We start from the raw sequence: 19,385 nt of genomic DNA on the forward strand, positions 1-19,385 counted from the left end.
TTTTATAAACACCATAATGCAGATTTATTTTTGAATCTTGATTTATACAAAGGAGCACACAGTGGGTTTTTTTCTTATTTTATAAAAGCAATCAATACTTCATATGACACAGTTACAAAGGAATATAAAACAAATCTATTAAGGATCATGCACAGTATGTGTCATTGCTATGCACATCCAGAATTAACCTCCATACTCCCTTTCATGAGAGGAAGGGGGTTGTTTGTTTAAGGTTAATTAGAGGTGGAAGATCTGACATTGTGTCTTTTCTTCTTTCTTCACAATTCAGTCTTCAACAGTTTCAGAGCTTTCTGCATATTTGAGTACACTGGAAATAGACACACAGGAGTCAATTGTTTTTATACCAAACAAAGTATGCAGACATCATTTTTACAGGTGTAATTTTTTTTAAGTTACTGGCCTGTATTGTTTAAATCAGTGGTTCTTAACCTTGGGTTACTCAGGTGTTTTTGGACTGCAACTCCCAGAAGCCTTCACCACCAGCCATACTGGCTGGGGTTTCTGGGAGTTGCAGTTCAAAAACACCTGAGTAACCCAAGGTTAAGAACCACTGGTTTAAATCAAGGGTGAGAAGCTTATTACTCATGGACCCAATGGGGTATAAAAGGGATGCTTACCCCTGGCTAAAGCCTTCTGTGTCAGGATTTGGCTGGGGTGCAATGATGGTGATCAAGATTGGGCAGTCTCCACTCTTCAGCTCATCAGCTAAGGCAGTGGTTCTTAACCTTTGTTACTCAGGTGGTTTTGAACTGCAACTCCCAGAAACCTCAGCCGGCAGAGCTGATGGTGAAGGCTTCTGGGAGTTGCAGTCCAAAAACATCTGAGTAATAAAGGTTAAGAACCAGTGAGCTAAGGAACAGAACCCAGTCTTCATCTCCTTCACTGTGACATGAGATGGGATTTTGACCAGCCTTCAAGCTGAAAAATGCCTTAATGGAAGAAAACTTCAAATTAAAAAGTCTAAATGTACAGTATGTTACACGTGCAGTTGCCATTCATGTTTATAAGTGTTTATACAGAACAAAACCAAATTTATAATTCAATCAAATTTAATTTTGCTGAATTTATGGTTTTTAAGGATACTTCTCATGTTAAGCTTCTAGATTAAGAGGGTTCATTCCCTGCAGTATAAGCTATTAAGGTGGCACCAGTCTCTATGTTGTGGCTTGCCTCAGCTACAAAAGTTTGCTATAGCAACGTCTCAGTAGTGGCATGAACACAAATCACATAATTTAGTGCAATCAGTGTATGTCATATTGGTACATGCAGAGATATCGCAACATGCATGAATGATGATGAGGAGATGATATACATATGATCACCACATAGTAAGCCTCAGCCCCTGCTTCCATTAACACGAGTGGAATAACATTATTTTGAGTGCAGTTCCCTTTACCCGTATGGAACATGTGAACAGGATTCTGGCTTTTGGATTTAGGTTCATCTGTGTTTTGGAAGAGAAGGAACTACAAGGAAAAACTTCCTTTTCAGCTCCATACATTCTAATAAGTGGCCAAAATTTAAGGGTAACAAATTGTCTAATTTCAGTGGAATAGTATCATGAAGTAGGCCACTGTTAACGTCCATGGAGATGGAGCCAAGGCAGTTTACGGCTTTTCTCACTCTGCAAGTGACTTCATAGCTCAGGCCAGATTTGGACTGGGAATTTGCAGCTCATATCCTAAAAAATTAATCATACAAGTATACTCAGACATAATCCACATTAACTTCAGTGGGATTTGGAGCCATGCTATATGTTCAAAAGTGCGTCGTCAGAAGACGGAAATCGTTAAACCTTGAAAATACACATCTCCCATCATTTGCTCATTAGCTTGTCTTGCTTTGTAATTAATCATTGGGAGGTAAGCAGAGGCTTCATTTATGAGCATGAGGGCTCAGTCACTAAGGCCTGCCTGAGTCACATCTCTGAGACACACTTTAATTGATTTCACATACAGTTACAAGCAGCCTGTTGTATGGGCACAGGGTGGTAGCAATTGAGCTAGCATGTAAACACCAGGTGCCACCACTGCTCACTTCAGCCTTCCTTCATATTTTGTTATTTTTAAATTGATTGCCAGGGAACAGTCTTATTTTTATAAGTAAAATATGCATATCTACAATGGAATGGTACTAATTATCCAGCGAATGTGTTCAGCATCAAAGCAGAAGCAGACACCCATTTCATTATTGCAGTAATCAATGACACTGCAGTCATATTAAATGACTTTAAAATATGGAGTTGCACATGCTCAGAGTTGAGTTTTATAAAATCAAGGTTGGCGGACAGTTTTTGGTTCGGTTTTAATCAAAGATGCCAGGAATATAGAAGTGTAAGAGGGTTAGGAAAGGAGAGAGCTGTTAATTTGTACTTTATAGATGAAGTAATACACATGGTCATTTAACAGGGGACATAAGTCCATCTAGTCTAAAATTGCATAATACGGTAAAGAAAAGTTTGTCTAAATTAATTATAGTTTTGTTTGTTACAGAATTCAGATGACAGGTTCCCATTGTAGTTGTACAACTGTAGAGCGCTCTCCTTCTGTAGAATAATGGATCTCCCTTTGTTCTATACTAAATGCTGTGAACAGAAGTACAGAATACTTACATAATGCAATATCTGAAGGCTCATAAGCATAGAGACGATTGGAGTATCTTCCAGTAATGTCTGCTCTAACAGTCAGTGAAGGATCTGGAGAGAAGAACAGGAGAAAATGATTGATTTCCATTAGCAAGTCGTAGATATTAGGCCATTTCTTCTTCATGGGCCTACAACCGACAGACGCTTATGCCCAGTACAACTGGTGAGGTTGGAAATTGCCACAGATTTCCTGATATATTTTTTTTGCTGCAACAAAGTAACACACCATTCAATATTCTCATACACAGTGAGTTTTATCCCGAATTTCTGTCCACACATGGCAGGACACTTGGTTTTCGGTGATCCTTCTTTCCACTGGAAACATCATCTACTACAAAGGTGGTGGCTGAGGGTCCTAGAGTCATATAGGGCAGTAAAGTCTATGCTATGAAGGACTATTTTAGATATGGGTGCCCATTCTTGTGCAACTGAAAGTATTTTCCATTAGAATAAAGTCACCACTAGATACAACCTAGAAATTTCCTCCCGCTGCCACACATTTAATGTCCCACAGCTGTCCTTTCAGATGCTAAGAGATTGTAGGTGTTTAATGGATAAGCAATGTATCATTGTGAAATCACTAAAGATGCATTAATTAGCCCCTGAGAGTATTTGTGAAATGAATAACAATAAGATAGCAAAAACTCTGTAGACATGGGAGGAAAAAATAATTTTTATGTTATGTCAAAAGGGATGCTATGAGAGCCATCCTGTAAATTCCAACGACAGTTACATAACTAGACACTGCTTTTACTAAAGTACTAATGGAGCCTGCAGTACAGGAGATTCATGTTTTGCCCGCAGCAGCCACATTCCAGACTTCTAATATTTGCAAAACTCAGATTTCCCATATTGGAGATGAAACACAGAGAAGAGACATACTGATCTCTGTTGTGATCATTATCTGAGCAAACAAGAAGAACTAATAATAAAGCTCATTCCACATTCCAAAGAGCAAAAACCCTTGCATTCTCATTCTTTACTAAACAGAATGGTAAACGTAGGTCCTTCCAGAACTGTTGAATTTCAAACCCTGTCAAGCGTAACTATTGGCCAGGTCAGGGCAGATGGCAACCAGACTTCACTGACCAGTCTCTGTGCTAGGTTTATTTTGAGGATGCGTCATCTTTCTGTAAACAACAGCATAAAGAAACTACATAGGTTCATGGCCCACCTTTCTGTCCTTATCTCCTCACCAGACAATGTGAACAAAATGTTTATCATACCATAAGTTTAAATAATTTTATTTGATATCGTTTTTCATAATCTGGAAGCATATCTCAGTCCTTTACTCACCTACAAAGAGGATTCTGGGAACGTACTGTCCATCTGGTGAGAGATGTTTGTCTGTGGTTTCATACTAGAATTAATAGAAAAAGAAAATCCTAGATGTGAATCATTTGAATCAGAAAATCAGAGGGGGGGGGGAAATTCCCCAACAAAGCATGGCCAATTACCACAACACGGTGGAAGTTTCAGTGAAATAGGACCATGCCAGAGCTATACCCGAATTTTTATATACAACAGGCATAATAATAATTATAACATGATTTTTATAGAAAGGGCACTTCACCTGAAGGAAAAGTACACAAGAAAGATGTGCACTGTTATTCAGGAGCAGCACACAGATGTCTGTCATGTTATGAAAACACGCTGTGGGGAATTGCTCTGTGTATCAGTTTCCCAGCAAAGGAAATGTTTTGATAGACTAAATAACTACATGTTTTTGTAAAACAATACTGTATACACCTGCCTCTTCCACACAAAATTTATTATAGTTCGGGAATATGCCCTGTGTAAGGAATCTCTAGGGAACACAATATAGATTTACAGGATGACATGTAGCCAAAACAATACAAGTATTACACAATAAAGCACTTGATCAAATGTAATTTGAAAACTTACAACAAGATTGAGGAGAACAAACTTCTCAGCCAATTTCTGTATTTCTTTGTGTTCAGAAAATGCTTTCTTCAGTGCTAGAATGTGATACACATTGGAATATAAATAATATAAATATTGAACGGTGAATACACATTTGCCAGTACATGCAAATCAAACAAAATAAATGGCTCTAGGTGTTTAGTGTCTAATGCTGATCATTGTAAAGTAGAAGAGACAAGATACAGTACATAGTGGGAATCTCTAGAATACTCGTGAGAAAAAGATGAACTCAAGGCTATCGCAGCGCATTTCATTTTTGTAACTTGCATTCTTTTGCCTAGCAAAGGAAACTGCAAGAAAACCAAAGGCTAAAGCAGTGAACTCTGTTTCCTGACCTACTTTTATGTTTTATGCCTGCAAATCTTCCAATGGTATGCTGATTTGAATGATGCATGAATTAAGGTTTCTCTTCCAGGAAGAGAAGTGCTAGATGTTAGATTTGCCTGAAAATTGTACCCTCTGAGGTTACAAATCTGCCTTGTGCTTTCAAGACTTGTCTGTCCTATAGTGGAGGCAAGGTAAATACTATATACTACTATCAGACTGGTAGCACTGAGGTGCAGGCTGAAATCCAGTGGTAAGTCACAACTAGAGTAGGCCTAATGAAGAAATGGAGATCTGGTGCATCAACTCCTCCATAGGTGCCATCAGTTCAATAAGCCTACTCTAGCTACGATTTATCACTGGATTGCAGCCATGTGACCCCCTGAAGTGGGAAATTTGACTTTTTTCATATTTTGGTCTTCAGTTCTCAGAAGCCTGAAACATCAAAGCCAGTGGAAAGGCTATAGGAGATGTAGTCCAAAACATCTAGAGCAGTAGTTCCCAACCTTGGGTACCCAGATGTTCTTGGAATACAACTCCCAGAAATCCTGGCTAGCACAGCTAGTGGTGACGGCTTCTGGGAGTTTTACTCCAAGAATATCTGGGGACACCAGGTTGAGAACCACTGATCTAGAAAGACACATTTCCCTCTTTCCTAATTCTTTGTATCTCTGTTATATAACTAGAATTACTATCCATCCTGGCCTAATTGCAGTAGATATGGCTGTACTTTTGAGGTGCATATACCTTTGTAACAAGGATTATGCTAAAAACAAACTAAATGGTTCATCCTGGAAAAACTTCCTCTCCTGCCTGAGATAGCAGCTTGTTGTGGGGTGGAGAGGATGGCAGTAAGCTAAACAAAAAACATGTGAGACCTAAAGGGAATCCTGAAAAATGAGAGGATTACAGTACAGTTTTGTGTATATCTTTTCAGCATAGCTCCCTTTTCTGTGTTTAGTGTGGGTCACTCACTCATTGGATAATTGGGTACAGGTCTACCACTTTGTCAGCACATAAGCATTAACAAACATGAAATGTGTTCACAACGATGGATGTACAGAGGTAGGGGGCACCACCTCATCCCTGAACAGGATTAATGTTATGATCTGCTTAGCAGAAGTCATCAGCCCACATTTCTGATGGTGACCATTTTATTTTATTTCATCATTGCTGGTGGAAATCCACTCTAGATCACCATAGGGAGCTAAGCCAGGCTGGGCTTGGTTAGTGCTTAGACGGGAGACCAGCAAGGAACAGCAAAGCTTTCTGGGGACTCAATATAGAGCTGAAGATAATAAATGAATTTATGATCATTTACAAAGAGCAAGAACCACTAACGTGAAGACTCAAGGGCACAGAGGGTCAAGAAAAGAACACTGGAATGTTACCTTGGCTATGAGGGCAGTCCTCTAAATGGTGGATGACCATTATAGGTTTATTGCTGAAAGTAAAAGAAACTATTAGAAATTTCAAGTAGATTATAGGAAAAGCAACACTTAAAATGGGCATAACACAATTGTTTAAGATATAAGGCTGCTGTAAAGTTGTTGTTGTTGTTTGCAACACCTCTGATTAATTAAAGCCCTCCATGATGAAATAGAATAATTTCACACAATATGATACAAACCACTTGAATAGATGTGCAACTTACTTGGTCCTGGCTTTAAAGAGAGCTTCTTCATAAGTCTGAGTCCAGATGAGTTGATCACCCCAACCTGTAGTAAAAGGGCAAATAGAATGTGGTCTACATAGGTTGTGGTTGAAGGAGGCTTACATTTCATCACAAAGGCAATTTTTTTTGCAAAGTATTTTTTACAAAACATGATTTATTTATTTTTTTAATTAACAGCAAGCATATAGTAGCATTCTGGCCTTAATCTGAACTTCTTCTGGACTTGATTTTTAGATAACTGACAGCCAGTAAGGGATCAGGTTCAAACTCATTGGGAGTAAGCACTATTAAATTCAATAGGGTTAGTTAATTTAATGGCATTATTCCTAGGTAAGTGGAGATGGACTTATATTCAAGCAGTGCCTTTCCCTAATACAAAAGGACAACACGTATAGTAAGTACATATTGAGCAACATAGGGAGCTCCCGTAATGATGCTGGAGCATCCCTCCTGATGGTGGCATTATTCTTCAGCAATAATTGTGAGTGCATTGCAAGTTTCTCAAAGTATTGTACAACCTTACATGGGTTTTCAGTCACCAAAACAACCTGTTGTAAATAAGGTCATTTTCTTCTCATTTTATTCACTAGGGAACTGATCTGGGAGATCATAAGAGCAGATTGCAGAAATCAGACTGATTCCAGCCAAGAACACACTTTGTTTTTAAAGAGCCACTGGAAGTTACTTAAGAAAGTATGAGGCCTCAAAGAGCAGTTGAATTCATTTGAGGCTAAACTTAGTTCAGAAATGGCCCTGAAATCACTTCCTTTTATGGGCAGGATGCTAGACAATACCTGAACTATGCACAGAGCTCAGCTAGTATGCCTTTACCTCTGGAGAGAGTCTGTGGTAATTTGGGACGGGTCTCTTTTACTTCTTTTGTGTCCTTTTTTTCATTTTTGGTAGTGGTATCTTTAGCCAAAGTATATGAGATGGCAATCAGAAGAAGGAACACCGATGCGAAGTTCTTCTCCATGGTTAAAGCTGAGGGGAGAAGCAGGGGTAAGATTATTCAGCTGACAGAACTAAAAATGAGCAGAGAAGGAATAACAGTGGCAATAAATCTTCATCTCCGTTTGATTAAATCACAAGTGTTGCAGCAAAATGCATTATTTCTACCTTGACTGCAGCATGAAAAAAGAAGCCACATACAATTCACTCCAATTACATTCACTGGGTCTTCCTTCCTAATTATGTATAGCAGTGGTCCCCAACCTTGGGCCTCCAGATGTTCTTCAACTACAATTCCCAGAAGCCTTCACCACCACCTCTGCTGGCCAGGATTTCTGGGAGTTGAAGTCCAAGAACATCTGGAGGCCCACGGTTGAGGACCACTGATGTATAGGATTTCAATCTTATAATAAGCCCCATGAGCTCATTGAACTGACACCTCTATAAATGTTTGCAGGATCATTATGTTGAAGTGCTTGACCATCTTTCTGTGAAAGCCTGATAATTAATAAAATGATCAAAAGATACCTTGAGAAGAGGAACTTGGCACTGTGGTTAATGCTCTGAGCAAGGCAGGATTTACATTCCTATTACAAATCAATTAAAGCATTGTTTACACCCTTAAAATGGTTATTGGCAGTGAGGATGAGAATCGAATAACCCCAAAGGCTATTTTGTGACCCTTACAGTTCCTTTTCATTTTATTTTATGAATCATCCCTCCTGTAAGCATCCTGGCTAGGGGATTCTGGGTGTTGTAATCCAAAACAAACAAGCAGACAAACCTGAGCACATTCTTGTGTAAGGATCCCTAAGATGCAGGGAGCACCTTCTAGCTTGACATACCCTTTGCTGTGATTTCTGGTACTCTTGACAGCAAATGGCTTCTTTTTCCTTTACTTAATACAGATTTCCAGGTGTGTAAGGACCTGGCAGGCATTGATTTGCAGTTGTTGAATAAGAATAAGAAATAACTTCATATAACAAGCCTGAATAAGCTCAAGGAGAATCAGTAGCAAAACTGAAGTATCACCATTTACACCCAAATGGCATGTGACAACAGCATAAGGAGGCATCAAACTGGGGACAAAGAATGTGTGGCTCTCCAGATGTTGTTGGGTTGCGGTTGTCATCAGTCCCAGGTGAAGGGTGATAGGAGTTGCAGCCCAACAATCTGTGAAAGGTCTCAAAGGGCTAACAATGGCTCTAAATGCAGGCATGGTGTCCAGTTTAAAAACTAGGAAGTGAATGCATTTTACTGAATACTGAAGCCTTCCTCTTGCCTCCTTCCCATCTCAGCAGCTCCTGTTCTTCCTGGTTGCTTTTCTGCCAGGTGAACAGAGCCCAGTTAATGGAACTGCTTCTGAGAACAGGATCTGCACAGTGTAAGTCACAGAGGGAATAGGTTTCACAGATCCTTCGGATGGTTAAGTTTGTCCCCATATTTTGTATGTCCCCAAGACAGATTTGTATTTGATAAAAGACTGACCATACCATTACAGAGAATTAAGTGACAACCTCAGGCATCAGAGGTGGGAGCTAATTATAGGACAGGGTACTGCTAATTATTTACTTTGTCATCATTGGCCAAAATCCTGTTACTTGGCTTAGTAAATCACACTAGAATTAGCCCGTTGAGTAAATGAGAATTTGGTGAGTTCATTCTTCTATAAATTTGATTGATTCAAATTGGACTACTCTAATTTCAACTTACTTTAATATTGTAAGTCAGAGTTAGAGTAGGCTCATCTGAATCAATGAATTTATTTTATGGAGGTGTTGACTTACTAAATCCCCATCAATTTAATGGGCCTGTTCTAAAATGATTTACTACACTAAGCAACAGTACTTGGGCCAATGTGTTTTCTTCTGCCAGAGGGGAAGTGCACACAGCATTTTTCCCATATCTGCCAAAACAATGTGACCCTAAAGGACCCCCCCCCCATAAGATCACATAATATCCAAAGTTGGCTTTGAGAGCTAGGCACTTTGCTTTGGAATTTTTCATGTGGCAGAAAAAGGTGTCATTTGCTGAAGTAGCTCAGACAGCAAAATATCACACACCATGATGAGGTGGGTGTGGGTCATCTCATACAGCAAAATGTTTTGGGCTAGCCCTGATTTAAAAGGTTTGCCTTCATCAAATTTAGTTCAGCTTTGGCGGCTCCAAAGAATTGTAACATTTGGGAGCACTGGAAATTTGCTTTAAACATAAAGCCAAAGTGGTAAAGTGGGACATATACAGTATTACACTCCACACCAGCAACTGCTGTTTTCAAGCAACTCCCTGTATTTAATGTTTTCAGTCAGCTCTTCTATGGCAATTTGGGTGTGGATTGTTACAAAGTGTACATTCTATGGCCTCAGTCATAAGTATATTGGGCTGGATCCAGACTTAGCCATATTAGGTTTGACTGACAGTAGACCCATGGAAAATCTATTAAAGTTTAAGTATCACAATGCCCATTGACTTCAAAGGGTTGTATCCAATGTGTGTACATCCACTGACAGTGTCATTCTGCCATTCGAATGGATGCTCAGGGCAAGGAGTGGATTCAGTTCTTCATCTCCACTACAGTCTGCTGCTTCCTCCTAATCTGATCTGAAAGGTTGAGGACCATGAAGAAAAGACTGGGTGGAGGGTTGTATGCGGGGGGAGAGGGGAAAACCTAGTTTCATATGCAGAACTCCACTTGCACAATGTTGGGTTTAGTCCATCGGATTTACTCTAGGCTGGACCAAATCTGGATCCAAATTTACAGAAGTCTGACTGAGATACGGAAGAGTCAACTTTTCAGATGATTTGTAATTCATTTTTCTTTAAGCTAAAACATTCTGCATATTTGTTTCTTGATAAGGTACAGATACTTATAAATACTCTCGTGCTAGCATAGGGGAAATCTTTAAAAGGCAGGACAACGTTTTACAAAAAGGACAGTATGTCCAATCTTTGACACCATAGAGGAATTTAAATAGGCTAAAATTTTCATCTAGGCAATATAGATGTTACATCACAGGCCATAATAATGGCCACATGCAGTATCAAGTATGAGACAAATGATAAGAAACTGAGTAGGTTTAAAAAAAGTTCAAGAAGGGTAGAAAAAGCAATTTGACCCTCCAAGCAGTGAGTTCCTCTATGATTTTTCAAAAAGGTGAGAAGATTCAGTACCCTTTTTGGTGACAGTGTAATAAGGAAATCACTTCGTTACACAAGTAAATGTAGCTTTGGAACAAAGCAAAAGAACATCTACCTGCCAAACAGGAAATCAAGATAAATCAAAGATTGTTGGCATATCAAATATAAAAATCAGTAAATGACAAATGCAACAAAAAGGTGCCACATATATTTGTGAAGCTGGGAAAAAAATCCACACAACCATGCTTTCATCCTAAGTAAACTCAACAGAACTAACAGGGGAAAAAGAGGATTGTCTGCAATTCTCTTCCCTATGCTTTTCTGATGCACTTTCGCTGCTTCCTTCTTCTCTCACCTCTCTTTGTTACTGCCCTTTAGTATGTAACCTGAGTCACAAGCTCTCAATTTCCTGAACAGGTGCTTTACCAAGCAAGAGCTGATACGCTTACCTTTTCTGCCCTCCTTCTTCTTAGAGGAACTGCAGAAATGCTCTTTCAGTGTGAAGAAGGAAGGTGTGGAAGTGCCTATTTATGCACCTGGGCACACCTCATCCCCACCCACAAGCTTGGCATTTGAATACTTCTGCTATAGGGACAAACTTCTCCTTTTTAAAAAATGGGGAAAAAAATGTACCCAAGCTAAAATACTTTTCAAATAAACAAAGCCATCATCTGCTATCAGCCTAGTCATTCTAAAACTTTTCAAATATGTACATATATAGAGAGAATTTATGGATATCTGTGAGAGTTTGAGAAGCAAATTTTAAAATGTGGGCAATGAGCCAAATCCAGGTAAGCATAAATCAAGACTTCTGATTTGCCCTAAGGCTGATTTGTCTTTGTGTGATTGGGTAAATGCTTCAGCTTAAGGCACAAACATACAGAAAAGGGCAGCATCTTATATAGTGCAGGTTCACTTCCAAGTAAGTTCAATAGGCTTTTGTCCCATATGATGATACTAGATGTCTGATAGAAGACCCGTAATAACACTATTATTACGTCTCCTAGGAGGGAGACATGCATCTGTGGGAGGTGGAGGAATGCCAGAGGGTAGGATAAGATTGAAGAGCAGAATGCCTTGGAGTTGAAGTGATAACACAGGGACCCCCGCTGCCACCATGCTATAGTGCACATCCACATCCCCCTCCCCCAATTGTTTAGGAAACTAATTGGTGCTGTGCAAAACTGGGTACTCCTAAGCTACAAAAAACAGGTGGGTAAAAGACACATGTAAATTCACGGTCCCTCCCTCTGCAGTCCCCCAGAAATTCAGTGTAGAGCCCACGTGTCCAAAGTCATGTGTTATATGAAAGTCAACACCCTATGATGAAGTGCTCAGTCTGCTGAAGACTCCAATGTCTGGTGATTGCTTGTCTAGTGTTACTTTTTTTTTTAAAAAAAAACAACTTAGATCTCTGTAAAGAAGACACTCATATTTTTCAAAAACAGGTATTGCATTAGTAGTATTAAAGAACTTCATTGTACAGGTCAGTGAGCTTTGTTCCCCCCCCCGTCCCCTGAGCATTACTTCACAAAATTTGGAGAAGCATGCCATCTGAAGGGTAGCTGTGTTCCAATTCATTTATTAGTCTCAGGGGTGCAGGCCAGGCCAGCTGATAACTGACATTGTCAAAGAACTAATTTCTCAAGCACACCTACCAGCATCTGTATGCATAGTTGTAAATGAGAGATCAACGGGTTTATTTGTAAATAAACAAAAATATTACAAATAAATAAACAAAAATATTTTTGTAAATAAACAAAAATATTACAAAATGTCAGTTATCCTCCAGTAATCCATAAGAAACTGAAGGTGGGATCACATGGGATTGCAATTTGGACCACTTGTGAAGCAGTCTGATACTATCTACAGTGGTGCCTTGCTAGACAGTTACCCAGCAGGACAGTTTTTTCACTAGACATTGACTTTTTGTGATCTCTATAGCGATTCGCAAAACAGTGATTCCTATGGGGGACTTTCGCTGGACAATGTTTGGTCCCTGCTTCGTAAACTGATTTTTGCTAGACGACAATTTTGACAGCTCCCTCCACACTCGCAAAATGGGTGTTTTCGGGATCTAAGCTTCGCAAAACAGCTATTTAAACAGCTGATCAACGGTTCGCAAACCGGCTTTCCTATGGCTGATCTTCGCTAGACAACGACAATTCTTCCCCATTGGAATGCATTAAACAGGTTTCAATGCATTCCAATGGGGAAATGCTTTTCGCTAGACGATGATTTCACTAAACAGCAATTTCAGTGGAACGGATTATTGTCTAGCGAGGCACCACTGTATTTCTTTCAGTCCTGTGATATATGGAAATGTGCCCTCGCCCAACCCCAGTCTGAGCCCAAACTGGACCATTTTGGTTCAGCTGTAGAGTTTCTATTTTTGGGGGACAGCCTGGGGCAATTCTTTGGCAGATGGTCGATTTGCTTAAAGGGAGATCACTCCCATTAAAGTGACCCTTTCTGATGCGATCAGGCATGCACATTTGCAGCCAACTGATTGCACCCTCAGTGTTGATCAACACTGCACCCCTAGATCTTTTCACCACTTGAACAAGCATGCTAAGTGTAGCAGCACCACTTCTAGTTGGAAATGTCACCCCTCAACCTTTCCTAGAACTAAACAACCCCAGATCAACGCTTTGCACAGTGTGGTGCAATTTGCTGCATCAATGCAAAGTGCTTTTGTCCTTTAACTGTGGGTTTTTGCATAGCTTGCAAGAGAGAAGCATATAAATAATCCCTGTAATTTGAATTCACATAGGTTTAGTTTTCAAAAATGTTTTTTAATAGGGAAGCAAAATTATGCCTTTCTCTACTTACTGTATACAAGTTACATTTTTCAAAATGTAAACAATGCCTCTTCAGGGGCATTTGGCTGAAATCCTGTGGCTCAGTGTTGTTGTTGTTTAGTTGTTAAGTTGTGTCTGACTCTTCATGACCCCATGGAGCAGGGCACACCAGGCCCTCCTGTCTCCTACTGCCTCCCGGAGTTTGGTCAAATTCATGTTGGTAGCTTCGATGACACTGTCCAAACATCTCATCCTCTGTCATCCCCTTCTCCTCTTGCCTTCACACTTTCCCAACATCAGGGTCTTTTCCAGGGAGATTTCTCTTCTCATGAGATGGCCAAAGTATTGAAGCCTCACCTTCAATAATTTGGCCATCTCATGAGAAGAGAGATGGCTAGAATGGATAGGTTTGTTCTCCTTGCAGTCCAGGGGCCTCTCAAGAGCCTCCTCCAGCACCACAATTCAAAAGCAGCAATTCTTCGGCAGTCAGCCTTCTTTATGGTCCAGCTCTCACTTCCATACATCGCTACTGGAAAAACCATAGCTTTGACTATGCCGACCTTTGTCGGCAAGGTGATGTCTCTGTTTTTTAAGATGCTGTGCTTTTTTTTCAGTATAGTGAATTGCAACTAGAATAGGCTGGTTGAATCAATGGAAGTTTAGGAGGAGCTAAATCACCAAACCGCCATTATTTCCTCAGGAGAGAAGCAGATCTCTGTGTTTTAAGGGATGGAGACCTATCATTTTTTTTTCAGTCCCAATGTGCATTGCTAGCTATAGTCTGCAGCTGCACAGTTATTAGTGACTCATTCAGCCTGAAATTCCCAACCTGGGACTGAACTTCACAATAGACTTCATGGCTATAACAACATTTGGCCAAATTTTTGAAGACGTCCCTTCTTCAGTTGTCCTCCATCCCCACCCCCACCCCCACTCCCTAAGCTTTCAAAAATAATATATAGCCTAATTAAGTGTACTGGAGAACCTGGAAGTTTACACATTCTGCAGAATTTCAGATAGTCCACATTGTTCCCCTGTGGATTAATGTGTATTTTAATGTGATTTTACTGAAGTACATCACAATTCTTATGAGAGCAAACAGGAATAAACTCATAGTTCAGAAATAAATGTACTTTGTTACTATAATTTGAATAGAACAGAGACGGGGAAAGTTACTTTTGCTGGCAGTAATATTCTGGGAGTTATAGTCCCCAAAATAAATTTTCTCCTATCTGGAAGCATGATACATCCAACACCACAGTGAAAACCAAAGGCCAGTGAGCATGCTGAAATGGCTACCTCGGTCCTAATTTATATTTGGGGTTGTTCTGAATAGGTAAAAGGCAAGTAAAGGAAGATACAATAGCATTGTATAAAGCAAACAGGAAGAAGCTCCCCCCGCCAGCCCCCAGTATAAGATCCCAAGGTCATCCACTAAGGCAAGGAATTCAGAACACATAAAAGGAAACACTGTGTCATGGCTCATAAATTGTGGAATGTGGTGCTGGCTACCAACCTGTATGGCTCTAAAAGGGGGTGGATCAATTCAAAAAACAGGTCTATCAAAGGCTACTAATAGGGACACTTGTTCAGATCCATTGTATCTTTTATATTCTTAACTGTTGATACAGAAGGCTCCTGCTCCCATTTCTCATAGGGTTTTGTTTTTTGTTGTTATTATTATTTTCATATCTCCAAGACATAGCTCTTCAAATAAAGATGTCTCTGAATGAGATATTCAACCAAATAATGTAAGACAGAGGTATTCTCGTTACTAATGGTGGAAGATCAGATCCACACATCTACATTGGCCCTTTTGATGCAGTCTAAATCAGGTTCCTTGATGTCGTGGGGAGTGGCAATATGCCATTTGGCCTGATCCTCATGTCCCAATAACATATTGACCTCAAGTGAATCTACAGCTCCTTTTCCCCTATACTCAACCATTGCTGATACACTGAATTACTGAGATAATTTTTTTAAAAAAAATATTTGCCTTGTGTGTAAATTGATTTGATTCGGTACAACAATAATGGTCTAGCAGAGAGAGAGAGAGAGAGAGAGAGAGAGAGAGAGATCACTTCCCCTGACCCTCTATAGATTTCATAATACTGTAAATTGAAACTGGAAGGAGCATTGGCAGCTTTGACAACTACCAGGTTTTATTTTAGGCCATGCCCAGTGATCATACAAACTGGGAATGGACTAAAGTAGAGCACATCTATCCAGCCCCCAAAAGTAGGCACCCCTGTCATGAGTTCAAAAAGTTGTGGATTGGGGTGCTCTGGGGGCAAATTGGTCCACTCTAATTATTGCATTGTGTGTTTGCTGGGGGGAAAAGAGTGAATTAACCCAACCTCACAATGCACTAAACAGTGGGCTAAATGTCCATCTGAATGGCCTTGGCTTGTGTGGTGCTTGCTTTTGCTAAACAGAAGAAACCTGAAAATTAGTTCAGCTGCAACGGTCTACCATTTCAAAAATGCAAAATCCAGAGATCCACCATCTTGAAAGGAAATAAGGAAATGCTACTAAGGTTCATATATAAATCAATGCAACTCCAGAAGTCAGTAGATGGAGAGATCCTTGAACCACTTAGTAAGCACTGGAATGATGACTAGGTCTTAATACCTAACACTGCACAATCAATGTTTATTTTCAGGGCTGGGACACACAGTAGTAACAGAACAAAGCTAGGGCATCGTCATAACTAAGCACAGCCGGATTTGCTGTAGAAAATATGTACACATCATCCAAAGAAGTTTCCGTTGTGGGTAAATCAATTTGAGCCATTCTTGCATACTTCTAGAAATGTGTTATTTCTTTCTGATGCTTTTGCTGTCATAATATAAGATAGCACTTGTGGTTTGGTAACTAATGCTGCACTGAAAGAAAAGAATCCTTAGATAATATTGGCCAGTTATGTCATTGAAGAGTCAAGGAAGGAAGAACTAACTGAAGCTGTCATTTAACTAGCGGGCATGTCAGAGGAACATCCTTTTCTTTTTCCGGGTGAGAATGACAGAGTTTTGTGCCTGCTTTGGACACGTTTATGTCTTAGCCTGAGGAAAGTTGAAATCTACAAGTGGGCTTAAAGCCAACATATAGTGCTTATGGTTCTTGGAGTCGCACAGGGCCAGCCCAAACCACTCTGCTGCCTGAGGCAAAAGACAAGGTGGCATGCCCCTCCACTGTATTTACAAAAACTGGATGACATGATGGTTGAAGTTATTGAGGTGAAATAGCTGAGGACGCTCATACTATTGCCTCCTAGCATTTAACACCTGAGGGAGCTGCCTCACTCTGCCTAATGGTGACGCTGTTGCTGGAGTTACATATCTAACCAAGAAAGGATTTGTAGGCTGCTTCTGCAGCAATACATTGGGATTACCCAGAGAGCTACAATGCAGAAATCCCTTAAAGGAAACCAGACATTCCTGCTGAAGGAATAAAAATGCTCTCTATCATTTTTTCACCCAGCCTTTTTAAAATTGAAATACTGTATTCTGTAAGACTGATGAAGCTACAGAAAGCAAATACAGTAATAAAGACATTTGTGATGACTTAGAGGCTTAAAAGATTTGTAATGGAGTCCTTGAACTGGTAAAGCTCAATAGGCTTCAATGCCAAGGCCAGGAGTTCAAATCCTGGCTGTGCTTCCAGAGAGAGAAGGACCATCCAAGGTCACTTGGAAGATACGTGGCTGATGGGGTCACATTCCCTACCACCTGCATGGCCTTGGGCAAACTGCACAGCCTCATAGTGCCATCAGAAGGACGGACTTCTAAACCTCTTCTAAGTACTTTATACCTAGGTATAAAATACTCAGAAGAGGTTTAGAAAGCCTGAGGTTCAGAAGAGGTTTAAAAGCCTGAGAGAGGAGCCAGAAATCAGAACTGACTTGAGGACACATTTGTATTGAAAGCCAGTGTGGTGATGTAAATACAGTGCCAAGACTAGGATTCAGGAGACCTGGGTTCAAATCACCATTCATCTATGGAAACTCATTGGGGTGTGGTGCCAATAATAACCACTCCTTGAAAATCTCAAATAGTGGAAAGTTCTATAGAGCTCACCACAAATCTGGTGGAATATAACAAAAGATGGCATTAGTATAACATCATTTTGCCATTTTGTCAATTGCTGCATGAGCCTGGTTAGAGGGGGGTACATAGCCCTCCTATTACAGCAGTACCATTGGCTGCTCATGTGTTTCTGGACACAATTCAAAGTTCTGGTTCTAACCTATAAAGCCCTAAATGGTTTAGGTCCAAGCTATCTCAACAACCACATCTCCCATTATGAGCCTGTTTGGCTGTAATGATCATCAGGAGAGGCCTGTTGTCTCTTGGCCCCACCATCTTCACAGGTACACAGGTAGGGACATGAGAGAATGCTTTCTCTGTTGCTGATCCCAGACTTTGGAACTCCCTCCCACTGGAGGCCCGACTGGCTCCATCTTTGCTGTCCTTCCACAAGCAGGCAAAGACGTTTCTCTCCAGGAAAGCTTTCCCTCAGTGACCGCCTGCCTGAGTGGGATTTTAAAATGGACTATTATGCCTCACTGCTTTGAATGTGTTTTTAGTATAGCTTTTGTTTTGCTTTTATTAGACTGGTGTTTGTTGGATCCTTTTTAGTATTTGCATACTTACTGTTGTAAGGTTTAAAAATAATGTATTTTAATTATGTAAGCTGCCAGGGGTCCTTTTTAAGGAGAAAGGCAGGGAACGAACGAACGAACGAACGAACGAACGAACGAACGAACGAACGAACGAACGAACGAACGAACGAACGAACGAACAAACAAACAAACAAACAAATAAATAAATAAATAAATGGGCTAAGCTTTGGGTGAGATTATGGCTTCATTTGCCACCCTCAAAGGAGTGAATGAATTGTTAACTTAAACCGTACATGTGCCTCTGAAAGTTGCCAGAGCAATGGATTCGGCGTGTGAACCAAACTCTGGCACCAGTTTCCAGGAACCCCATGGCACTCAGTTCCTGCTTGTTGCTTACTTATAACATTGATCGGCTAAAAAAGGAGTCTTTCATTGCCTTGTCTGGTGTTTCAACTCTGCTGAAAATGACTGTCGTATCTTTATAATCTTTATGTAAAGTCTTAAAAGAAGAAAGCAAGTCAGATAACATGATTGCTAAGCATGTTAGTTCAACCTGCAAATATTTCATTAAGTGATAACAAGCCAGTTCAGAATTCCTGAGCTCACTATTTCAAATCCAACAACAAGGCAGATTGCAGAGGCACAGAGCTTTCATATAAAATGTGGCACTGATTATATTGTCATTTCACATACACAGACCCCCTGTGTTTAATGCAAAGGTAGTAGTGATCATTGAGATACCAAGGTGGTATCTAGAAGAAAAGGCATTTCCTACCCTGTTTACATGTTGCCCCCCCCCCCGAAATGAAAAGGCACCTTCTACCATGTTCACAATCTGGAAGAAAATGTCTGGAAGAAAATGTCTGGAAGAAAATGTCCAGAGTAACCCCTTGCCACTATGACCACAAGAAGTGAAACCTGCTAGTGTACAAATTCCTCCATAGCAGAAGGGGATGCAGAACCTGGTGCAGAATCTGATGAAGGAGAGACAGATCTATATCCTACTGACAAAGAAGAGGATATAGAAGCTATCATGCAACAGCTGAGATGTTCATACAGGACAAATATTCTGTCCCTCTTCCAAATATTAATTTCCTGTTGTTTTTGAAAAACATCCTCCAAAACATCTCTCCTTTTAAGAGATGCTCCCATTTTTGATATCCCACTAATCATCATGTTCCAGTAACCATTCCTGATACATTGCTCTTGATCGTCTATACACATGAGTATACACATGAGTAATGATCATTGAATTGATCACAACTG

At 40.1% G+C, this 19,385-nt stretch overlaps 1 protein-coding gene across 1 annotated transcript; it reads right to left on the bottom strand.

Moving 5' to 3' along the window:
• Nucleotides 1-11,834, bottom strand: AGR2 (anterior gradient 2, protein disulphide isomerase family member). The gene is made up of 8 exons (XM_020781449.3): nucleotides 11,147-11,834; nucleotides 7,440-7,592; nucleotides 6,588-6,651; nucleotides 6,325-6,377; nucleotides 4,571-4,644; nucleotides 3,962-4,025; nucleotides 2,633-2,716; nucleotides 1-328 (listed from the first exon to the last, which is right to left on the bottom strand). The coding sequence occupies exons 2-8, from the start codon at nucleotides 7,582-7,584 to the stop codon at nucleotides 279-281; spliced, it is 534 nt and encodes a 177-aa protein (XP_020637108.3). The 5' UTR covers nucleotides 7,585-7,592; nucleotides 11,147-11,834; the 3' UTR covers nucleotides 1-278.
• Between the last annotated feature and the right edge of the window lie 7,551 nt (nucleotides 11,835-19,385).

The sequence above is a fragment of the Pogona vitticeps genome, chromosome 6, assembly GCF_051106095.1.
Source record: "Pogona vitticeps strain Pit_001003342236 chromosome 6, PviZW2.1, whole genome shotgun sequence".
Lineage (NCBI taxonomy): Eukaryota > Metazoa > Chordata > Lepidosauria > Squamata > Agamidae > Pogona > Pogona vitticeps.